This window comes from Jaculus jaculus, chromosome 7 (genome assembly GCF_020740685.1).
Source record: "Jaculus jaculus isolate mJacJac1 chromosome 7, mJacJac1.mat.Y.cur, whole genome shotgun sequence".
Classification (NCBI taxonomy): Eukaryota; Metazoa; Chordata; class Mammalia; order Rodentia; family Dipodidae; genus Jaculus; species Jaculus jaculus.
This window is the reverse complement of record NC_059108.1, coordinates 136,959,307-136,984,154: the sequence shown is the minus strand read 5'-3', so window position 1 is coordinate 136,984,154 and position 24,848 is coordinate 136,959,307. Positions and strand designations below refer to the sequence as shown.

The 24,848-nt window shown below is 45.2% G+C and overlaps 1 protein-coding gene across 2 annotated transcripts in view; it reads right to left on the bottom strand.

Moving 5' to 3' along the window:
• Positions 1-5,390: 5,390 nt before the first annotated feature.
• Ston2 (stonin 2) overlaps positions 5,391-24,848 on the bottom strand; it is a 158,601-nt gene continuing 139,143 nt past the window's right edge. For both annotated transcript variants that reach the window (XM_045154759.1, XM_045154760.1), the window contains exons 5-7: positions 16,513-18,348; positions 10,043-10,245; positions 5,391-7,723 (exon numbers count right to left, since the gene is read on the bottom strand). In XM_045154759.1, the coding sequence (XP_045010694.1) occupies positions 7,640-7,723; positions 10,043-10,245; positions 16,513-18,348 (2,123 nt within the window). In that variant the 3' untranslated portion in view covers positions 5,391-7,639. The remainder of the gene's footprint in view (positions 7,724-10,042; positions 10,246-16,512; positions 18,349-24,848) is intronic.

The window sequence follows — 24,848 nt, the reverse complement described above, 5'->3', positions numbered from 1 at the left end:
TAACCCCACTTCTAAGTCTAGGTCTCACCTGAAAGTTATTTTTCCTGTGAAAATGCCTAACTAGTCCACACTGATTTCCCCCCCCCCCAAATCTGGGTTTATGTTGACATCAGTAATTAGAATTAACGAACTGGCCAATTACTTGTTGAGGACTGACAATATGGCATGAGCTAAATGCAGACATATCATTTATATTAAAATTTTTTTTGTTTATTTTTATTTATTTGAGAGTGACAGACAGAGAAAGAGGCAGAGAGAGAGAGAGAAAGAGAATGGGCCAAGGCTCCAGCCACTGCAAACGAACTCCAGATGCATGCACCCCCTTGTGCATCTGGCTACCGTGGGTCCTGGGGAATTGAGCCTCGAACTGGGGTCCTTAGGATTCACAGGCAAGTGCTTAACTGCTAAGCCATCTCTCCAGCCCTCATTTACATTTTAATATTTCTTCAATACTTATCTCCAATAAAACCTCAAGGGTTGTATATTTGTCGATTTTTTTTTCTCAGAGCATCAGGCATAAAATAAAATAAATACACCTTGAATTTACTTGAATTTTATACATGAATTTAACTTGGGAAACTTCAGCAAATCCCTTATCTTGTTGGCTTATAATTCATCATATTAGCTGGAGCTGGGTGATGGGCCTTATTAACAAATACTGAGCTAGGCATGATGGCACATGCCTTTAATCCCAGCACGGGGAGGCTGAGGTAGGAGGATCACTGTGAATTCCAGGCCAGCCTGGGCTAGTGTGAGACCTTACCTCAAAACAAACAAACAAGAAACAAAAACAAAATATTGACTTATTATACTGCCTCCCCCAGTAAACACTGTAGAATGACACGTTTTTAAATTTTTTTATTAAGTTCTTTTTCATAGCTCAAAAAAGATAATTGGCAGAACTCACCAAAACATCACCTTTACAGAGACAGCCAGTGTGTAGACTTATTAGGCACATTGTTCGTGTTTAAAGTAAACTGGTTTTACATAAAAGTAACCACAATAGTGCAAGAAGTTACACTGATTGAGGGTGGATGTTGACCAAGGAGAACACAAGCCTTGGATCAGCAGAGTGGGTCACTGGATCTTGGGCTCACCCACCCCGACGCACTGAAATTCGCTGTGGACATTACAAACAGGAGGGGCACTCCCGTCACTCCTTGGCTAAAACATCGGCTCTGATTAATCTCCTGAATCTGACAAAGTTTACTCCAGGTCCTGCTGGCAAGTGCACATAAAAGGTAAATGAGCGCTGGCTGAGAGGGTCGGAGGAACTCACATCATTCTCTTCTCACTGAGCTGAGCTGAGCGTGGAGCGCGCCCGGCCCTCCCAGAGCTGCCCTAGGGCTCGCCCATCCCGAAGCACGAGCAGGCCAGCAGAGGCAGCACTGGAGGCTTCAGTCATCACAGCGGGCGAGTGTCCACAGAAAGAACTGAGGGACCTGAGACAGAATGTGGGCGTGAGGCGGACGACGCTGCAGCCTCTTCTGTCCAGATGGAACCGACCTGTTTTATCTGACTAAGAACAAGAAACTAAAAGCGTACAACTATTTTCTAACTTGCCCATGTTTCAAAAAAAAAAAAAAAAACAACTAAAAATACTTTATTTACTTGCAAACAGACAGGGAAGATGGGTGCATCTGGCTTTATGTAGGTACTGCAGAATTGAACCTAGACCCATAAGGTTTTTGCAAGCAAATGGCTTTAACTGCTGAGCCATCTCTCCAGCCCTTTATTTTTATTATTATTTTTGTTGTTGTTTTTGTTTTCCAAGGGAGGGTCTTACTCTGGCTGACCTGGAATTCAGTCTCAGGGTGGCCTTGAACTCACAGCGATCCTCCTACCTCTACCTCCTGAGTGATGGCATTAAAGTCGTGTGCCACCACGCCCGGCTCCCTTTAAAAATTCTTGAAGTACATTTTCATGTGGGGTCAGGGACTGCCCATTCCTCTCACCTGACTTTGCCATAGCTTACAGGCTACAGATTATTTGCTGTTGTTCCCCTCATTTAATTCCTGTGTTTTTTTTTTTTTTTTTGAGCCAGAGTCTCACTCTAGTCCAGACTGATCTGGAACTTACTCTGTGGCCCAGACTGGCTTTGAATTTGTGGCAATCCCCCTACCTGAGTCTCCCAAGTGCTGGGACTAAAGACATGTGCCACAAATCTCAGCCTTCCTGTAACCTTTTACATAAAAGGATATACTGATAGATCACTGACCATGCCAACACCCTACCATCCTCAAACCTCCTTATGCTTTATGTGGTATTCAGCTCCTAACAGTCACTTCGGAAACCTGGCTGTTCTTCACAATCCCACAACTGTTTCACTAGGTGACTCCAGGGGAAACTTCCAGAGCTGCAGAAGCCCAACTGATTTTCATCGCTTTTTTTTTTTTTCAAGGTAGGGTCTCACTCTACTCCAGGCTGACCTGGAATTCACCATGGAGTCTCAGGGTGGCCTTGAACTCATGGCTATCCTTCTACCTCTGCCTCCCGAGGGCTGGAATTAAAGGCATGCACCAACACGCCTGGCTTTTCATTACTTTTTGATCTTCCTTTGAAACTGGTATTTTGAAAACAACTGAAAAATAGAAGATTGCAGACTTTCCTGTATTTGTCATCTGGGCAGATGGCAAAGGGTAGAAATGTGAAACTGAAGGTAAAAGATTTCTACCAGCTGTTTCTCCAACCTTCAGAACACAAATTCTTGGTTCTTTAAAAAAAAAAATACTGTTTATTTGAGGGAGGGGGTAGGGAGGGAAAAGAGAAAAAGGCAGAGAGAATGTGAGAGTATGAATGCACCAGGGCCTCCCGACACAGTAAATTAGCTTTAGACGCTTGTGCCACTTTGTGTACCTGGCTTTATGTGGGTACTGGGGAATGGAACCCGGCTGTCAGGCTTTGTAAGCAAGTCTTTTAACTACTGAGCCACCCCTCCAGCCCCAACATCTTGGTTCTTAAGAATATGAGGAGCCATGTTGGCACACAGTATCCCTGGCAGGGACATGGAAGGATATTTTGTCCACAAAAGGACAGCTGCAGAGGTCTCCGGGAAGCAGTCCCGTGCTCTCTTGTCTGTGGAAGCTGATGTCTGTCTGGGAAAAGATGTCAGTAAGCTTAGTGTCTGTCTATGCTTGTGTCCTTTATAGATTCATGGAAACTTCAACTTTTTGCTTAACAAAGCCATCATGGCCTGCCTACCAACAACTTACTCTTTAGCAGTCATGTGCGGCCTCTGCTCCCTTCCTGAAAATAGAAGCCGGTGCTAACAAAGCACCTGGGGCAGGACCCCCGGGGACTCTGGACGGGATACCTGCGCTCACCCTGGCTCTCTGCTCTCTCCCCTGACATGCCGTCTTCTTTCCTTCTTTCAGCTTTAAGATGTGGACTCTAGCTCAAGGTATTCTGAAGCGTGGTGCCCACTGTATTTTCTGTCCTTTCTATTTTCTTTAGTTTGTTGCTTTATAACTTTAAAAAATTATACGTAGTTATCCTCTGCCTCTTTCCAGGAGCTGCAGAACAGATTACTAGGTTACTAGATTACTAGCTCATTATTTTTTCAGGCTTGGTATTGCAAGTTGACTGATATATTTCTCCTTTTTCAGTTCTTTTTACTTTTATTGAGAGACAGACAGACAGACAGACAGACAGACAGAATGGGTGCACCAAGGCCATCGACCGCTGAAAATGGACTCCAGACGTGTGCGTTCCCATGTGGCACATGCATGACACTGCGCGCTTGCATTACTGCATTACTACGTGGGACCTGGAAACTCAAGGACGATAAACCCTAGCCAGACCACATGCCTTTATCCTTTAATCCCAGCACTTGGGAAGCACAAGTAGGAGGATCACTGGGACTACAGAGTGAGTTCCAGGTCAGCTTGGGCTGAAGTAGACCCTACCTAACAAAAACAAAAGCAAACAGTAACACCAAAAACCCAGGAAGAATGGTAAGCCCTGGTAGCAATGCAGGAAGGTAGAGAGGAGTCAAACTGAAGAATAAACAATAAGACTTTATAGGAACAAAATACATTATTTTGTTAAGGAACAGCTGGTATTATGACTTCAAGAGCAGGGAACGTGGCTTTGTGGCTCCACCCCCTGCCAAATACTCTCATTGGATATTTTATAACAGTGCCTGTATTTTTATCTTTTCACTATCAAGTTGAAAAGCAAGCCTAGAGTCCAAAGGAAACACAATTCCTGATACCATGTGACATCTGTGTTCTAATAGTAACACTGTGTCTTGGTCAAGTGGATTCACTTTTCTATTTTCATACTATTGATAACACAGACTAGAATATGTTGAAACCACACACATGGAAAATAAAAACCCAGGCTCAGGTTTGGCAAATGTAGAACTTGTACATCAAAGAGGTGATTTGCCCATTTGTGTTTTTTTATGATGTAGGTTATTAGTGAAAAACTAACAATCTATCATGTCAGCTCCTCCAACCCTCCACATGTTACTCAGTCCTGTAAAAGAGAATAGAGGCAAAACAAATCAGATGGCATCACGGTCTTGGGTTCTGTGTGTGTGTGTGCGCGCGCGCGCATGTGTCGAAGCCAGAGATGGATGTCAAGAATCTTCCCCAGTCACTCTCTACCTTATTCATTGGGAGATGTTCCTCGTGAACCTAGAGCTCATTGATTTGGCTAGACTAGCTAGCCAGTGAGTCCTGGGGATTCCCTGTCTCTGCCTCCCCAGTGCTGGGATTATAGCATAATGCTCCTCAGCAGTAGTTTTGTTGTTGTTTTTGCTTTTCGTTTTTCAAGGTAGGGTCTCACTCTGGCCCAGGCTGATCTGAAATTCACTCTGTATTTTCAGGGCGGCCCCAAACTCCTGGCGATCCTCCCACCTCTGCATGCCCAGCTAGTAGGTTTTTAAAAATAGTAATTTGCTTGATGAATGTGGATAGCATAGACGTGATTACCTCACTTCTTGGTTAAGACAAAGCAACAGCATAAAAATCCAACCAATCAAGAAGAAAGCAGGAAACATTGAGAATTGCTCAAGGGGAAGTGGAGGGTAGGAGCCAATAGGCAAGACAGGGATCCTGATGCAGGGCTGCTCTTCAGCCCACTGGACATTCTATGAGGAATCTTAAGGCCTTCTGTACCACAGTGGAAAGGGTATGCTCTGGAATCCCCTAACCAATAATTTTTTTGGGGGGCACCACTGTAAATGAGCAGCATGAATACACAGGCACTGGAGACTCAGTCCTCGAGACCAGCCAGATGTCTCCTGAGCCGTCCACATCACCCCAGTGTGACAGTCCCATTACAGAACCTGAGACAAGTGGTTATTTTAACCTTTGCACATTTACAGCTAGGTAATTTTACTGTGTAAGTTTATTTTTCATTAGAACAATGAAACAACAAAAAAATCTCTGAAAATTTTTATATAAATGCAAACATCTGTTATCTGTAAGACTCCTGCTTGTTCCAATTTTTGCCTTTGAAAGTCAAAAACAATACATCTAACTCCTTCTTTCTCCTTTTTATAACTCAACAGAAACTTTGATGTTAGGTTATTATAACATTTCTGCCTTCTAGACACTTCCTTCCCAACTATATCTTCTGTCCTTCAGGGGAACTGGTCCTCTGTTCCTTATATAACCAGACTTCACAACCCCAGTCACCTGCCTGTGGACGCAATCAACTTATTAATGTATTTCTTAAGACACACTATCTATAACTGAGTCCAATCCTCCATTCAGAGTGTCCTGACCAACAGAGCATGCAGAACTCTGTATACAACTATTAATACAGATGGAATGCATCAGCTTTGTGACTGGCCACGGTAAGTTTCTGGTTAAAAATTGAACTACCATCTCTTTAAAGAAAACATTTCTGTATGAACTGGTCTAAAACCAGGTCTTCCCAATACTCTCCTGATAATGCTAACACACACATCTGTGCACACAACTCTGTACTTAGAAGATTGCATTAAAAAACTCAAAACATAGGGCTTCTCACTGAATTCCTATTCAATCCCATTCTTTCAGTGTGCCTATGCTTAGATGGTTAAAAACACTGCAATGATTTCCATAACCTAGAGTCAGCACATAGATATCACTGTATGTGAGTGTAATAAATTAATGTTGAATCTATCAGTCCCAAACTGAAAACACTATTTCTCTTATCATCTACAAATCTGGTAGGGCATGCTTTCTGTCCCTCACTCCTTTTTTTTTTTTTTTCCCCCCTTTTGAGGTAGGGTTTCACTCTAGCCCAGGCTGACCTGTAATTCACTATGTAGTCTCAGGGTGGCCTTGAACTCACTGCAATCCTTCTATCTCTGCCTCTCAAGAGCTGGGATTAAAGGTGTGCACCACCAGGCATGGCTTCACCCTACTCTTCATGAGAAAAAAAGCAGCAAGGTACAAATAAGCAGAGGGGCACACAGTCAGATGCAGGGAAGAAGACTGTCCCGACTCTTGGAAGCAAAATTTAATGTTCACAACATTAGGAAATATGGCTTTTCCCTATCTCTACCCTAGAGTTTTCTGCCTTTTTGGCCTATTATACCACTGATTATCAAACTCTGAATTTGGGGCAAAGCTTACTCAAAATAAGTTTTTAAGACAGCTTTTAAAATGAAAGTTACCATTTCATCTTAAATTTCCTATAAAGTTTAAGTTAGAGAGACATGCAACAGTCTACTGCCTATGAGGTACAAAAGGAACTCCCAAATGTCCCTGACACACACACACACACACACACACACACACACACACACACACACACAGAGGCCTATGTTCTAGGAATCAGATGTGGTCTGTGTTTTTCAGTGTCAACTTGGGAATTCACCGAGATTGATAACATCTCATGAACTGCACACAATCTTATGCTGAATGCCCCTTTTCCCTCAACTGAAGAAAAATTTCAAGTTTTCTTCAATTCTGCTTCCTCTTCCACCGACTGTGAATCCACTCCAATCCTATTATAGGATGTCAGTCCAACCCCTGAACTGAAAACATCTGCCTGGGCTTTTCCCCCACTGTGTAGTGTCTTAGGATACCAAATGAAAAAATAGAAATGAAAAAAGTGCACAGCCTGAGAGGAGTGGGCAAGGAAAAAGAAAGTATTCTGAGCTGAACAACCTAGAACCAGGAGGAAACATCTGGGAAAATCCTGTTGCATAGTGTCAATATTTAAAGAAAGGAAACATCTATAGAAGGTCTAGATGATCCAAAGAGGAAATTGTTCTGAACCCTTTTTGACCTTCTTATAGACACAGCAGTAGTGACGGGTTGAGCAACTTCTCAATTCTGCTTTGCCCAGAAACGCGTAAGTGACAGGTGAATGTCAGAAGGAAGCGGGCAGCAGTGATGTGGGAGTTCTTTCCCAGATCCTGACAGTCACACAAACCACGTGTCAGTGCTGTGCCATAGCAGACCGAGACAAGGAGGCCTAATGCCACCATAAGCTCCAAAAGCTAGGTGCACCCCGTGCTTCCCGTGGGACTGGAGCTGAGGCAGCTCATCAGGGTGTCCCGTGCAATACAGGACACTGTACACAGGATGGCCTGCCCCCAACGCAGAGTGGCCACAGCGGGGATGGACTTAACTTCAGCTATTCAGGAAGACAACCTGTTGTGGCATAGGCCAGTGTCCATTGCTGTAAGTCTTTGTCACTGTACCCCACATTCCTTGGGGTTTTCCAAGTCATCTCCCTCAAAGTCTGGCTTCAAGCTCTTTTTTTGTTCAATTTCCACCTGCCAAAATAAAAGGTGGAGAAAATATCAGGATGGAAAAAAAAATCATAAAACAAACTAAAAAGAGAACCCCAGAAAGTTCTTGGCACTACTGGCCCTGAAGCCCAACTCTCTCTGTACATACTCTGCATGGTGTGGTGGTTTGATTGAGGTGTCCCCCATAAACTTAGGTGTTCTGTTTTTGGGGTGCTTTTTTGTTTGTTTGTTTTTGTTGTTTGAGGTAGGGTCTCACTCTAGCTCACGCTGACCTGGAATTCACGCTGTAGTCTCAGGGTGGCCTCAAACTCTTAGCGATCCTCCTACCTCTGCCTCCCGAGTGCTGGGATTAAAGGCGTGCGCCACCACGCCCGGCTAATTTAGGTGTTCTGAATGCTAGGTTCCCAGCTGATGGAGATTTGGGAATTAACACCTCCTGGAGGCAGTGTATTGCTGGGTGGGCTTATGGGTGTTATAGCCAGTTTCCCCATGCCAGTGTTTGGCACACTCTCCTGTTGCTTTTGTCTACCTTATGTGGGCCAGGGGGTGATGTCCACCCTCTGCTCATGCCATCCTTTCCCCCTGGCATTGTGGAGCTTTCGCTTGAGCCTGGAAGCCAAAATAAATCTCTTTTTCCCACAAGCTGCTCTTGGTCAGGTGATTTCTACCAGCAATGCGAACCTGACTGCAACATATGGTGTGGAACTCCTTCCTGTTCTCCATCTGGAAAATTCTTTTTTTTTTTTTTTAAAAAAAAAAAACAATTATTTATTTATTTGCAAGGAGTGAGGGGGTAAATACAAAAGAGAATGAATATGAATGGGTGCACCAAGGCCTCTTGCCAGTGCCGCATCTTCAGATGCATGCCCCGCACTGCATCTAGCTTTACGTGGGTACTGGGAAATTGATCCCAGGCCACCAGGCTTCGCATAGAAGTGTCTTTAACCACTGCGTCATTTCTCTAGCCCTGGAAAATGCTGCTTCTTTGCCCTGCACAGTTGCTCAAAGGTCACCCCTGCTCTTGACTCAGTATGGAAATTTGGGGGTTTCCACTGGGCCCCGTACATGTGTACAGCTCCACTGTTCCATGGGACAGGAGTAAGATCTCACTCACCGTCACATCCAACAGTGCAGAAATACAGCAGGTAACTGACGAAGGTTTATAAAATGAGTAATTCTTTTGTAATTAACTGTATAAGAGAGTGTGTGTGTACATGGGCACACCAGGGCCTTTTGGCACTGCACACATATTCCAGAGGCATGTGCCATTTTGTGCATCAGGCTTTACCTGGATGGCTTGGAAAATGAACCCTGGCCGCGGGCTTTGCGGACTACGGCCTTTAACTGCTGAGCCCTCTCCCCAGCTCTTAATCTCTATAAGCACTCTAAAACGTATCTGCCTAGAGGCTTTCCCGTTCTACCCTATCTTCTGATAAACACTGCCAGTGAGTTGTCACACCTCAACTGAAGCCTCTGCCAAGTCAAGCAGGGAATCCTTTGAGCTGAGGAAGCTCATCATTAAGGTTGCTCCTCAGAACCACGCTGGGTACCAGGATGCTTGACCTGGAGGGCAGCAACCGAAGATAAAGCACAGTTACATGTTTGAGGGAAGTGCTAGTTTTCTTCTTGACCACAAGATGGGGTATTTGTTCCTTTTGGTAGTTAAATCTTGCAGATCACACAACAAAGGAGATCTTTAGAGGAATATATATATATTACATATAAATAAATTATCATATATATGTAAGGATGTCATTGTAAATGGCAAATTATGAAACTACTTTTCAAAATTCTCTTCTCTTCAATCTTGGTATTTATTTATTTATTGGTTGATTTTTTTTCATTTTATTGTTTTTTGTTTTTCAAGGTAGGATCTTGCTCTAGCCCAGGCTGACCTGGAATTTGCTATATAATTTCAGAGTGGCCTTGGACTCATGGAGATCCTCTTTCCTCTGCCTCACCAGTGCAAGATTAAAGGCATGTGCCACCATGCCCGGCTTATTCTGGTTTTCAAAGGAGGGTCTTGCTTTAGCCCAGACTGACCTAGAATACACTATGTAGTCTCAGGCTGGCCTTGAACTCATGGCGATCCTCTAACCTCTGTCTAGCGCTGGAATTAAAGGCATGTGCCACCAAGCCCGGCTAGTCTCTTTACTTTTTCTCCAACCTTTCTCTTGCTGATGAGAGATTATTTCATCAAAACCAGAGCCCAGTCGTCCGCAGCTATGAATGTCAGCTTCAGTCCACTGCACACATGGCAAGCACTGCTGAAGGGAATACAGGGCCGGGTAGTGGTGCAAACAGGCAGACTACAGATACCAGTTAGAAGCCCCCCAAAGCTACCTTGTAGCTGTAGTGTGCGGAGTAGTTGACCCACTTCCTGACATCAGTCTTGTCTTCCACAGAGATGGATCTCACGGCGGCTTTGGAGGCAGAAGTTGTGGGCATGCTGAACTCCACATTCACATGACTGGCAAATCTAGAAGGCACTTCTCGGTCTGAGCCAAGTTCAAGGTGGCAAAAGAAACAGTGTGGATGACCAGAAGCTATTAAGAGAGAGAAAGAATCCAGAGATCAGGTTCTTTGGGGATGAAATTAGAAGAAATAAAGGTCTAACAGTCACCTTGCTATCAAAAGAGGCCCATAGGGCTGGAGAGATGGCTTAGCGGTTAAGCGCTTGCCTGTGAAGCCTAAGGACCCCGGTTCGAGGCTCGGTTCCCCAGGTCCCATGTTAGCCAGATGCACAAGGGGGGCGCACGCGTCTGGAGTTCGTTTGCAGAGGCTGGAAGCCCTGGCGCGCCCATTCTCTCTCTCTCTCCCTCCCTCTGTCTTTCTCTCTGTGTCTGTCGCTCTCAAATAAATAAATAAATAATTAAAAAAAAAAAAAAAAAGAGGCCCATAGGCTCTGCACTGGGCAGCTTCAGAGGGTCCAGTGGTGAGCAGAGGACCTGCCTGGGCAGAAACCTGTGTCTCAGACCCTTTGATATGCACCATCTGATTAGTGCAGCCCAGTATTCTAGCAACAAGACCCCACAGCCTGAGAAATGGGGAGCCCTTCTGCCTGCTCAGGCCAGGATGCAAAGCGGACCAGCACAAACACTCAGGCAGAAGGCGGCTGGGGACTGGAAGAACAGAGGCACCAGCATTAGCACCTCATTAAACATCGGTGACAGCACCTGGAGCAAAAGTGGTTTCCTTTGAAAGATGAATTTCCTTAATAGCCTTTCATATTTTCAGAGGGGCTTCAGGCGTGTTTCTGTGAGTGGATGACAGAAGTGAGTGATGGACGCATAGACGGCCACGCAGCCGAGGGAAACGATGGAGCACGGGGCCGAACATCTGGCTGCGGGCAGAACGCCAGGGTTGACGTCCAGTTCTCCCACGCAGTGGCCCAAGTCCTTTGTTTCCTGCAGGCCGTTCTGGTCAGTGAGGGCATGAAAGTGGGGGGGGGGGATGCGGACAAGTCCTGTACCTTGCAGTGCTTTAGTTTTGCACCTATGGCTAATCCAGCTGTACTGGGGTGGCAGAGGTCGGGTGGGCTTTTCTTTTGAGAATCGTTATTGGATTCCCGAGGAGAAAGAGCGAGATCTCGGCTCTGTGCCGCATCACTGGCTCACCACTGGCACGCAGACGCAGAACCTGTGCTGGGAATGGTGCTGAACGCTTCACACAGACTCTCACTGGATCTTCCCGACCCTCGGTAACAGGGTCACCGAGGTTTCTGGAGGCTGTCACACATAGGTCACAGCTAGAACTAAGCAGGCTGACTGCGGACTGTTCTTACCCACACTTGGTCACGAGTCCTAACTTCACTGTCCTCAAACCTCACGGCAAGGTTGCAGGGTGACGGGGTGGGGGAGGGCGTGGAGAAGGAGATGGAGAACAGCAACCGACCATGGGCCAGCAGCAGAAAAGGGCTTTGACTGAATTATGTAACTGACCCAGCCCCTTAGCCTTCCCCACCTGCCAATCTTCTTCACTGCTCTGGGCAGGACTTTTTCAATCTCAGAGAAAGAGATACACACCCTCTCTCTAAGGAAAACATTACAGGGTGAATGAAGTATTTGTTTTGCTCTGTTTCATAAATGTAATACAATTCAGTGGTTAGAGGGAGGCTACGAAGTTAACTGAACAAGTTATATTGGTTTAAGATTTTTCACTTATTTATTTGTGTGTGTGCGGACTCTTGGAGTCTCTTGCTGCTGCATCTGGCTGGGTGGCCAGGGAATTGAATCTGGGCTGGCAGACTTTGCAAGCAAGTGCTTTTGACTGCTGAGCCGTCTTTCCAACCCCTCTAATTGATTGATACATGTAATAGTGAAAAATTGCATTATTTGGAGCTGGGCGTGGTAGCACACACCTTTAACCCCAGCACTTGGGAAGCAGAGGTAGGAGGATTGCTGAGAGTTTAAGGCCACCCTGCCTCGAAAAACAAAAACAAAGAAAATTACATTATCTGAAAATGAATCCACCCAGTCTTCCTTCCTTATTTTTGGGGCAGATGCACACACCCAGTGCACATACTGTAGAGGCCAGGAGGAGGCATCAGGCGTCCTGCTCCATCAGTCTTCTGCCTTATTTCCTTGAGCCATCGTCTCTCACTGAACCTGGAGGGCCCTGTTTTTCAGTTCCTGCTGAGCAGGGAGCCTCAGGGAGCGTCCCGTCTCCACCTACCCTCGGCACTGGCGTGTGCGGCTGAGTCAGGCTTTCGACTTGGGTGCCGGGAGTGACCGGAGGCTCTCACGCTTGCGCAGCCAGTGCCCTTACCCGCTGACCCACCGCCCCAGCCCCCGCCACATCTTTCAAGTTATGTGCTACAGTGTGATTATCTAGCTGCCATTTATCATCTCACTGCACGCTTATTACAGGCCAGCTTCTGTGCTAAACACTTAACAGCATTGTCTAATTTCATTCTGAATGAGCTAGGCACTAATAACCCTACTTTGCAGATGAGAAGAATTAGATTTCTCTGAGGGGGGTTAAATTGCCTAAGATCACACCACCATTAAGTGGTAAGAACTGGGAATAAAACTCAGACATGGGACTGAAGAGATGGCTTAGCAGTTAAGGCATTTACCTGCAAAGCCAAAGGACCAGGTTCGATTCACCAGGTGCCACATAAACCAGATGCACAAGGTGGCACATGTGTCTGGAGTTTGTTTGCAGTGGCTGGAGGCCCTGATGTGCTCATTCTCTCTTTCTCTCAAATTAAAAAAAAATTTTTTTTAAACTCAGATTTCACTGACTCCAAACTAGGTCCTAAATTCTGGTTTTGAAAATATTTATGTTTATTTGCAAGCACTGTGTGAGAGAGAAGAAATGGGCACACCAGTCCCTCTTGCCACTGCAAATAAACTCCAGATGCATGTGGCCCTCTTTGTGTCTGGCTTTAGGTACAAGCAACTGCCTTTAACCATTGAGCCATTTCTCTAGCCCCAAGTCCAAGTCCAAAATTTTCTCAATACTGGTATGAAATATTCTCTCTCCACATATATATGTGTATATATAATACCTAATAATATCTATGTAATATATATATAATATCTCATGTAGAAGTTCCTCTTAACTCAATAATACCTTGAACAACTGTTCATATCTAATCACCGTTATATGACATTGTTGGAAAATCATTTCTCCTTAAAAAAAAAAAGTGACTCCTAGACTGGGGAGATGGCCAGGTAGATAAAAGTGTTTGTTGTGCAAGCATGCTCAATTCTGATCCCCAGACCCCACATAAAATCCTGAGACTGTGGCAGGCTCCTGTAATCCCAGTGTGTAAGAAGGGAGGCTGAGACAGGTTTTCTAGAAACTCATGCCTCAAAAACAAGGTGGAGGGCTGAAGAGTGGCTCAGCAGTTAAGGCACTTGCCTGCAAAGCCTAACGACTCAGGTTCTATTATCCGTTACCCACATAGAGCTAGGGGCACAAGGTGACACATGTGTTTGAAATTTGTTTGCAGTGGCTAGAGGACCTATCGTGCCCATTCTCTCTCTCTCTCTAATAAATAAAAATAAAATATTTTAAAAAATTCAGATTCTCTGTCTCTCATTTTACCTCTGTCTGTTTGCAAATAAGTTAGTAAGTCAACTAAAAAAGACAAGGTAGAAAACAAGGAGTGACCAGACAGCTGTCCTCTGACTCCACAAGTGTGCACACATGACTCCCAACTGTATTTACAGCAAACTAAGAAGGCAACATCTTTTCCTGATTCTCAGCCTCAACTACTAGTGTGTAAGGATAGTGGGCAGTTTGGGCAACACAATTCTGAAAGCTTGTATAGTTTAATTCAGGGTAATAAAATAAGCCCTTACAGTAACCGTCTTTTTTTTTTTTTTTTAACTTATTTGAGAGTGACAGACACAGAGAGAAAGACAGATAGAGGGAGAGAGAGAGAATGGGCGCGCCAGGGCTTCCAGCCTCTGCAAATGAACTCCAGACGCGTGCGCCCCCTTGTGCATCTGGCTAACGTGGGACCTGGGGAACTGAGCCTTGAACCGGGGTCCTTAGGCTTCACAGGCAAGCACTTAACCGCTAAGCCATCTCTCCAGCCCCAGTAACTGTCTTTTTTGATAGAATTTATCATTAAAATTTCAATTTGGGGGACTGGAGAGATGGCTTAGCAGTTAAAGCATTTGCCTGCAAAGCCAAAGGACCTCAGTTCGATTCCCCAGGACCTACATAAGTCAGATGCACAAGGGGGTGCATGGGTCTGGAGTTCATTTGCAGTGGCTGGAGTCCCTGGTGTGCCCGCTCTCTTTCTCCCTCTCAAAAAAGAAAAAAAAATTTAGATTTTTTTTCCCCCCCGGAAAAGGCTAATCATGTTGGGTTTGTTTTCTCTTTATCTTGCCTAATGAGAACTAGAATTTTAACAGACAAAGCTGGAATTATCTAGCTATACTGTATCATCATCATTACACACTTGTTATAGACCAGTACTATGCTAAACACTTCAAAGCATTCTCTTAATTTTATTCTCAGTGAGCTAGATATTAATAATCCTGTTTTGGAGATAGGAAAATTAAATTTCTCCAAGAGGGTGAAGTCAATTGCCTGAGGTCACACCACCATTAAGTGGTAGAAATAGGAACAAAACAGATCTCACTGAGTCCAAATGCTTTCTTCTTCTTTTTTCTTTTCTTTTCTCTTTCTTTCTTTCTTTTTTTTTTTTTTTTTTTTTTTTTTGGTTTTTCAAGGTAGGGTCTCACTCTAGCTCAGGCTGGCCAGGAATTCACTATGTAGCCTCAGCGTAGCCTCGAATTCACAGAGATCCTCCTACCTCTGCCTCCTAAGTGTTGGGATTAAAGGTGTGCACCACCACTCCAGGCTGAATGCTCTCTTAGGGGGCAGTCTGTAGAAACGGCAGGCCTGTGGAACCCTCTAGAGTCCAGGGAAACTCCAGAGATTTGGTGGGGTGGGAGTCATGTTGGAATTCAAAGGCAGCTACCGTGGTCTCAGAAGAGTGCTCTGTCGCTGCATGCCGAGGTGCCAGCAAAGCTGGGGTGCCATCCACGTGGCCTGCACTGCCCACAGTCTTAATTGCCCTGCCTACTGTGGGCTATGGATGCAGAGCCACTGGCAGCAAGAGTGTGTGTGGACAGGTGGGCCTTTAATCTTGGCTGGGCCTCAGGTTCCTTCACTATCAGTGGAGGTGGAGGCTATTACAAAAATCACCCTGTGAAAGACAGAAGAGCTCAGCTCCCTGGTTCAGTGGCCAGAGCAGCAGACGGCAAGCTGAGTGTAGAAACTGCCAGCCATGGAAGAACGTGTGTCTGACTGGGATGTAGACCCTGCGGATATCAGGCTTCCAGAAAAGGAGGAACTGTAGCCTCTCACTGTGAAAGCAGTAATGGGGATGGGGGCTTAACTAACAAACCTCCAGGGCTGGAGAGATGGCTTAGCAGTTAAGGCACTAGCCTGCAAAGCCAAAGAACCCGGGTTAGATCCCCCAGGACCCACACAAGCCAGATGCACAAGGTGACGTATGCTTCTGGCATTCCTCTGCGACGGCTGAAGGCCCTGGCCCCTTCTCTCTGCCTCTCTCTCTCTCACATAAATTAAATAAATACTGTGTATAAGGTTAGGCACACACTGGTCCTTTCAATGTCAACAGGCACAGTCAGAAGGATACCCCTTCAGAACCCATAAACCTTGCAGGAGCTGGAGCTGATTTCTTACACTGTCTCAGTGAACGTGGCCACAGTCCCAAAAGAACAAAATTCAGACACTGCCTTGGAAGCTGCTCAGCACTCAGCTGAGCAGAACACACTTCACGGAAGACGTGTGTGGTGGTTTGACTCAGGTGTTCCCCATAAACTTAGGTGTTCTGGATGCCGGTCTCCCCAACTGATGACAATTGGACATAAACGCCTCCTGGAGGCAGTGTATTGCTGGGGGCGGGCTTATGGGAGTTACAGCCAGTGTCCCCATGCCAGTGTTTGGCACACTCTCCTGTTGCTACTGTCCACCCTCTGCTCATGCCATCGTTTCCCCCTGCCACCCCGGAGCTTCTCCCTCCAGCCTGTAAGCCAAACTAAACCTCTTATTTTTCCCATAAGCTTCTCTTGGTCGGGTGACGTCTACCAGCAATGCTAACCTGACTGCGACACGTGTGATCACGAGGGGGTGAAAAGATGACATGAACTCAGTCACTGTGATTCTGACTTGCACTGACCCATATTTCTACTCCCCCCGCCCCATCACCATTGCTACCATTCAATGGAATCAGACACTTCCGGAGCCCGGGATGAGGAAGGCTGACCCCAGCCCTTCAGCGCTGGTACGGCCCTTTGCACAGCTAAGAAACCATTACCCACCTGAGTTCTTGTCTGGCAGTCGGTTTATCCTCCACACGATGGAGTTGAAGGCGTGCTCATACTTGGCAGTTCCCAGAGTTACTCTCATCACTGGCTCGGAGCCAGACATGCTAGTTGAGCCAAAACTTGCCCCTCGGTTCACTTTGGCTTTCAAAGACCTTTCCCCCAGCACGCTTTCCCTGCGGAAGTTTTTCACCCACTCACTAGGCACTGGGTAACGAACCATGACGTTCTCACAGGGAACCTGAGTGAGAGGGTCGCGGTTCGAGGAGAAGCCAGGTGACATCCGGAGCCAGCTCTGCACTTCCACCTCGGCCCCGTTGACACTCGCCGCCGTCCTGAGCGTGAAGGGCAAGGTCTTCTCCGCAAACACCGTCCGGAACCGCATCAGCTCAAACCGGCAGGCGTCCAGAGGGTTGAACAGGATGAGCCGGGAGCTGTTGAACACGTCCTCGTCTGCACACCCGTGGAAGCGGCACTCGTGAAGCCTGATCCACTTCGTGGTGGTGGTGGGCATGATGTCCTGCCGGGAGACGATCTCGTTCCCTTTGATGAGGATGTCATTGAGGCCCAGGCGGCACTCTGCCAGCCCCGACAGGAAACTCAGGATGTGGATCCGGGTCAGGACGTGATGCTGGAGGATCTGGTTGTCTCCTTTGCTCACAATGCCAGAGAATTCATCTCTGACATCCACTGTAATCTCCTCTTCAAGGTACTTCAAGCCAACGGTGCTCAGGTCCATGGAGAGCACCGGCAGGGCCATGAGGCGGTCCTGGACTGCGCGGATGAAGCTCAGGAAATCCTCGTAGTCGGTGGTGCCCAGCTTAACCACCTGCTCCCGCTCAGCCGCGTGGGCCACCGCAGGCTTGGGCTGGTACTTCTTCTTCTCCCTGTAGGTGACGCGGTCTATCCGCAAGCTGTGGATCCTCCCGTTCTCGTCGTAGTTTTGAAGCCGGGGTTCTGAAACCTCGTGGCAGGTCTCTAGCTTGAACTCCCGGAATGGTCTTTCTAAGCCCTGCTCATAATACAGCTGCAGGTAACCGCTGTCTGTCAGTTTGATGTAGATCGGTCCCCAGTGCCTAGAGGACATGATGTTTTTCTTCTCGGGGATCCTCAGCATCATTGGCCACCCATCCCTGGGCTGGGACACAGCCGATGCTGGTGGGTGAGCATCCAGTTCGACCCAGGCTGTGGGGTCGTCATCAGGCAGGGCCGCACTGCCGTAGTGATCAGGATCATCAATTTGGAGTTTCTTGAGCTTTTCCACAGCGTCAGAGTGGGACTGGTTTTTGCCTGAATCATCAAAGCTGATGGCATCCTGGTAGACGACAACGAGAGAGTCTCTTTGGCTTTTGCCAGTGGTACTAGAAATGGAACTGTTTTTTGAACGCCGCTCCTGTTCTTCAAAGAAAGCGCTGAAAGGGTTGATGGGGGAGGGCTGTATGTCCTGTAGAGTCTCGTTCAGGAAAGGGTTGGTGGCCCTCCAGGGTGGGGCCTCGGTCACGGAAGGTGGCCGGTTTAAGGAGGAAATGTCCAGCTTTTGAACTTTGGACAAGTTCATCAACGTGCTCCTGGGTCGGTCCCTCTTGAATGACCCAGTGGAGCTGAGAGGTGCAGCTGGGATCACAGGTGCAGTCGACGGTGCATTTGGCTTCAGAGGCGAGGTGATGGGTGGCAGAGAGCAGCTGACTTCATTATCATCAAAAGTGACCCAGCTGGGGAAACGAGCAGCAGTCACTGGAGGGACAGAATGCCCATTCATGGCTGGACTGCTGCCCTGCCAGCTGATGGCCTCCAGCTCTACCTCTTCATCTTCTTGGAGGGAGGAGGAATTGTCTAGAAGGAAAAGAAGAAGACGTGAGGAGTTGCCCACCAGGGTCTCATAGTAGAATGGAACTGAAGTGGGGGGGGGGCAGGCCACTAAAATTTCATCTAGAACCCATTACTTAATGTGGGTCTCAAGTGCCTGGTCTAGGGACAATCTCATGACTGTGCAATGAGCACAGCACAGGGCCCTTCACATTTCATGCAGTGAGAACATCATGTCTTAAGCAGAAGCACTAACAGGTGGACACAGATTTCCAATACTTAGTTCTAAGGTGTGCATTCTTAATTTTCAAACACGGAACTCTCCAACGTGAATTGACAGAAACTGATTTTCTTAAAAAGTTAGCTATTTTTGCCAGTCACAAATGACAGTAAGTAATATTATTGGAATAATTCTAGCTCAAATATAATTAATAATTATGAAAGATAAAATGTTAACATCCTTAATGCATATGTAATAAGTCTATACAAGTGAATAACTTGGAGACTGGTAAGAAACTGTAGTAACATGAGAAAATGACCAGGATAAAATCTCTTTTTTTCTAAAATTTTCATCTTTGAGTGTGTTCATTCTAAGATTTAAGAGGTCATCACAGATAAAATTCTGCCCTACCAGAGCCTCCCTCCAGGGAAGGAGACAAAGGATTTGTTTATGAGAGAAGAGATCAAACTTTTTCTGCGGCATGAGGACCCTGTGTTTTGCAGGTCATGAGAAGGGAGGGGAACAGGCGTGGATGCTGAGGGAGGCACAGATAAGCACGCCTGGCCTGGCTGGAGGAGATGGGCACAAAGCTTGCAGACAGAACGAGGAAAGAAGTGCGGCCTTGGAGTAGCTCTTCCTCCGTCTGTGGAAGTAAGAACACCACATGGGCATCTTACCACCTACTATTTCTCTCCCCGGCCATTTGGAATCAACTGGAATTAAAGACACTCAAAAGGTCGAGTTTTCTGACTGTCTCGCTGACCTTCATGCATGCCACATCGAGCCACTCCAAGCCAGCAGTGCCACATATTAATTGAACACAGTTATCTATGAATGGGCTAGCAGGCTTGTCATCCATCCTTCCAAGAAATTTATTCAAACAGATAAGTCATTTTCTTTTTATTTATTTTATTTTTTTTTTTGAGGTAGGGTCTCACTCTAGCTCAGGCTGACCTGGAATTCACTCTATTCTCGCGGCGGTCCTTCTACCTCTGCCTCCTGAGCGCTGGGATAAAAGGCGTGCACCGTCAGGCCTGGCAGATAGTCATTTTCTTAATTAAAAATGTTATTTTGAACCCCAGCACTCGGGAGGCAGAGTATAGGAGGATCACTGTGAGTTTGAGGCCACCCTGAGACTCCATAGTGAATTCCAGGTCGGCCTGGGCTAGAGTGAGACCCTACCTTGAAAAACCAAAATTTAAAAAAAAAAAAAAATGTTATTTTGCAAGTTGAGCATGCTGGCGCACACCTGCAACCCAGCACCTGGGAGACAGGGGCAGAAGGCTGCCACGGACTTGAGGACAGCTGGCGCTCCCTAGCAAGATCGTAACTCAAAACACCAAAGAAAAAGAGACATTTTGAGATGGTGAGAGAAACACACAGAGTATGCACACAACACACATCCAGACCTATCCCAGAAATGCAATGAGCAAAAGGTATTTTCTATATATGCAGTGCGGCAAAGGCTTTCAGAGCATTTCATCAATTCAAGATGAGGGCTGGAGACATAGCTCAGCACTTCAGGCTTTTGCCTATGGAGCCTAATGATGCAAGTTTGATTCCCCAGTGCCCATGTGATGCATGTATCTGGAGTCCATTTACAATGGCTGGAGGCCCTGGTGCATCCATTCTCTCTGTCTTTGCAAATAAATAAATATAAATATCTTTAAAAAATGAAAGATGAGAGTCTCCTCCAAATACACCTGTAGATATATAAATGAAAGGGTCAGGAAGCAACAACCTAGGGTTATAGTAGTTATACCTTAGGCATTTATTAATCATTATTGTCTTTATTAATTATTATTAATTCATTATTATTTATTTATAATGTATATATCCATGTATAACTTATATTTATTTATTCTTATTAATTATTGTTAATGTCTTTGCAATAAAAGCTAAGAGGAACACTGTGATCCTGTGTAAAATACAGTAACTCCTTTGGAACAGTCACTCACTATCCCTGGGGAACCGGGAAAACACCTCACAAGCCCCCAGTGTAGCAGCTCTGTGGAGTTCTCTGGTCATGTTTTCACCTAACAGTCCCTGGTTGGCCACCCCGGCAAGAGGGAACACCCTTGTGCCTTGAGCTCATCCTCACTTCCTGGCTGAAAACAAACTGGGTCTTTTCCCTTCGGAGGGCGGCTTTCTGCCAGAGCTGTTCATGCGCTTGCCAAAGGGTTCCCTTCTGGTGGGAACCTTGTCCCCAAAATAGCCCTTTTCTTCTCCTTAGCCAAGACAAGAAGGGAAAAAAGGGTTTTTTGTCTTTACTGGAGATTATTTTCTTCCAATAAATTCCTTTTCAAAACCGAATTAAAGTTCTAGACATTAAAGCTTTGAAACATTAGACTCAAAATGTCATTCTTTATTTAATTTTCAGTGCTGGAAACTGAACGCAGCATGTTACACATGCTAGGTAGGGACTCTGCCACTGTGCTGTATTCCAGCCTTCAAAATACAATTTAAATGCACTACCTTTAAATTGTGAAGGAAAAGTAATCCCCAAAGATTCTATTTTTCTCTTTGATGGCCATTAAAATAACATCAGGACTGGGCTGGAGAGATGGCTTAGCAGTTAAGGCATTTGCCTGTGAAGCCAAAGGACCCAGGTTCGATTTCCCAGGATCCACATAACCAGATGCATGAAGGGGCACAGACATCTATAGTTCATTTGCAGTGGCTAGAGGCCCTGGCGTGCCCATTCTCTGTCTCTCTCTCTCTCTCTGCTTACAAATAAATAAATAAATAAATACAAACATCAAGACTGCCTCAAAATACTCTCTTTTAGCAATTTCTTGTCCTATCTGTATTGTGAATTTAAAAACTATCTTTTGGATAATAGTGGAACATAGGTCAAAGTATTGAAACTAAGAATTTGTGGATTTTTTTTCTCAAGAAATTGTAGAAAAAGACAAAATCTCAATAATATGGGATACTTGCACACATGAAAAGCATAAGTGGTCCGGGACTCATCAATAGGACATTTTTTGAGGTGAACCCCAAGACTCCCAAACATTACCTGCCAATGAGAGACCCTATCCCAGAGAAGGTGGGCAATATCTGAGGGTCGACACTCGAAGCTGGCTCCTGACTTCTACGTGTGTGTACCTGTACATACACTGACACACACAATCCCTTAGTGACATCCACTTCCTTACCGTCAGCTCCTTATTACATTTCATTTCTCACCTGACTGAAAACAGTTTCCACTGTTTTCACAAAGGTTGGAGCATGTGTCTTCTGAGGTGATTTTTATTGGAAGATGATCTTCAGACTTTCACACATTTAAATGTGAAATTCCCACTATGTACAATTTCTAGGAGACTGGGGAGATAGCTAAGTGGTTAAAGGCACTTGCCTGCAAAGCCTGCAAGTCCAGCTTCAATTCTCCAGTACCCACGTAAACACAGATGCACAAAGTGGTGGATGTGTCTGGAGTTTGTTTGCAGTAACAAAGAGGCCCTTGTGCACCCATACTTACTTTCCTCTCAAGTAAGCACATAAAAGTATTTTTAAAAATTTCTAGGGAGAAATAGTTGCATTACATGTGACAAAGCCATGCCCTTAGTACATGATGCAAATGTATCCTTTATAAAAATGAATATGTTTTCAGAAATAAGGAGAATGAAAATTAACAAATGAAGAAACTTAAATGTCTAATAACTGTTTGGGAAAAAAAAAGAGGTTAACCTTATAAAACAATAAAATACAATTGTCCCATTCACTGAGACAAATATTTAGAAGAAATAAAAATATTGGTGACAAGTACAGAAATGAACTTTTTTTTTTTTTTTAAGTATACGTGGTAGCATAGGCCGTTAATCCCAGCGCTTGAGAGACCAAGGAGGGAGGATCGCTAAGAACTCGAGGCTAGCCTGGGACTACATAGGAAATTCCAGCATGTTTAGCCTGGGCTAGAGTGAAAACCTACCTTGAAAAGCCAGTTAAAAAAAAAGAAAAAAAGAAGAAAAATTGTATGTCAAAAAGGGGCTGAACAATTCTCATATGAATAATTTATCCCCCCCCAAAAGAGAAGCATACAAAAAATGTACACAGGGAATGTTTATCATAGCAATGTTTAGATCACTGAAAACTGAACACTTAACAATGCAAAGCTGCTCTATAAACTGTCATACTCAACAAGGAATCCCTGTCACCACAGAGACTGTGTGCTGGGTGTATGTGTATTCCCATGGGCATTGACCATCACATGCTGTTGAGTACGTGGTAACAGCCCCCTATAACCTGAACTCAAGTCACTGGGCTTCACTTATGTACCAGCAGCTGAATAACTTTCAGCATTTAAAAAAAAAAAAATTTCCCTGTATCTCACGTAGAGACTTAGAAAATGTTAAATCTTACTTGATAACAATAAATAGAAAATAGTAAAAGTTGATAGAAAATGGGCGTGGTGGCGCACACCTTTAATCCCAGCACTTGGGAAGCCGAAATAGGAGGATCACCATGAGTTTGAGGCTACCCTGAGACTACATAGTGAATTCTAGGACTAGAGAGAAACCCTACCTCAAAAAAAAAAAAAAAAAAGAAAGAAAGAAAGAAAGAAAGAAAACATTGAGATGCAATTCATAATGTCTTGGTATTGAAAGCAAATGAATTAGCCGGGCAAGGTGGTGGTTTACGCCTTTAATCCCAGCACATGGGAGGCAGTGGTAGGAAGATAACTGAGTCCAAGGACACCCTGAGACTACACAGTGAATTCTAGGTCAGCCTGTGCTGGAGAGAGGCCCTATCTCAAAAAAACACATTAAAAAAAATTTTGGAAGACGCTTATCCCTTGTCACTGTTGTGTTAGGGAAAACAAGGCCAAAAAGCTGTGGAAGGACAGACCTGGGCCTCCCTAACAGACCCTTGTCACTTGTCTGTTTATTCTGTATATTCACCCAGGTCAGCCTGGGCTAGAGAGTGAGACTCTACCTCAAAAAAAAAAAAAAATAAATAAAAAATAAATAAATAAATAAATAAAAATAAAAAAATAAAAAATAAAAGGAGAGAGAAAGGGGCTGGAGAGATGGGTCAGTGGTTAAAGGCACTTGCTTGCAAAGTCTGATGTCCCAGTGGCATGAACAAAGCGGTGCACGCTGGAGGCCTTGATGTGCCCATTCTCTTTCTCTCTCTCAAATAAATTAAAAAAAATTCTTTCGAAGCAGCCTCACTCTAGCCTAGGCTGACCTCAACCTTGCTCTGTAGTCCAGGCTGGCTTTAAACTCAGTGATCCTCCTACTTCAGCCTCCTGAGTGCTGGAATTAAAGGTGTGTGCCACCATGTCCAATTAAATTTTTTTAAAATATATTTTTATTTATTTGCAATCTGGCAGGGGGCACAGAAAGTGTGGGCATGCCAGGGCCTCTAGCCACTGCAAATGAACTCCAGATGCATGTGTTGCTCTGTGCATCTGGCTTACATGGGTACTGGGGAACTCAATTCAGGTCATTAGGTATTGGCAGGCAAACACCTCAACCGCTGAACAATCTCTCCAGCCCCCCAACTAAAAATTTTAAGTTCATATTTTTTCTTAAAAACAAACAAGCCAGGCATAGTGGCGCACTCCTTTAATCTCAGCACTTAGGAGGCAGAAGTTGGAGGATTGCTTTGAGTTTGAGGCCATCCTGAGACTACATAGTGAATTCTAGGTCAGCCTGGGCTACAGTGAGACCCTACCTTGAAAATCCAAAACAAACAGACAATGTTATATGTTTCTCATACAAAAAAATTAAGGTTCAGTCATTAAGGGCACTTGCTTGCAAAGCCTTGCTGGCCTGAGTTCAATTCTTTGCGCCCAAGTAAGCCAGGTACAAACACGGTCCAATCATCTGGCATTCTTTTCCAGCCACAAGAGTCTGGCATATTCATACCCTCCCACACAACAAATAAATAAGGAAAAATATTCAAAAATGTCAAGTTTAAAGCATACCTTATTTTTTTTTTTTTCCAAGGTAGACTCTCACTTTAGCCCAGGCTGACCTGGAACTCTGCAGCTCCAGGCTGGCCTATGCCACCCACCCAGTAAAGCCTACTTTTACTTTTCCTCCTCCTAGTGCTAACTGAGCCGCAGAGGCAGGGGATGGCTTTGCTGCAGGGGCAGGTGAGCGGCCTGTCAGATCTCCCCTACGACAGTTACCAGTTACTGCGGGCTGGGCCTGCACGTGGAGACGGGCTTCCACACTTACGCAGTCAGAACCAGACAAAAGCTAATTACCTTGAAGATGAAGTTCACTATTACCCATAATTCCATCTTACTAACTTATTAAAATAAAACAAAACAAACAACCCAGCATTCGCTTAATTA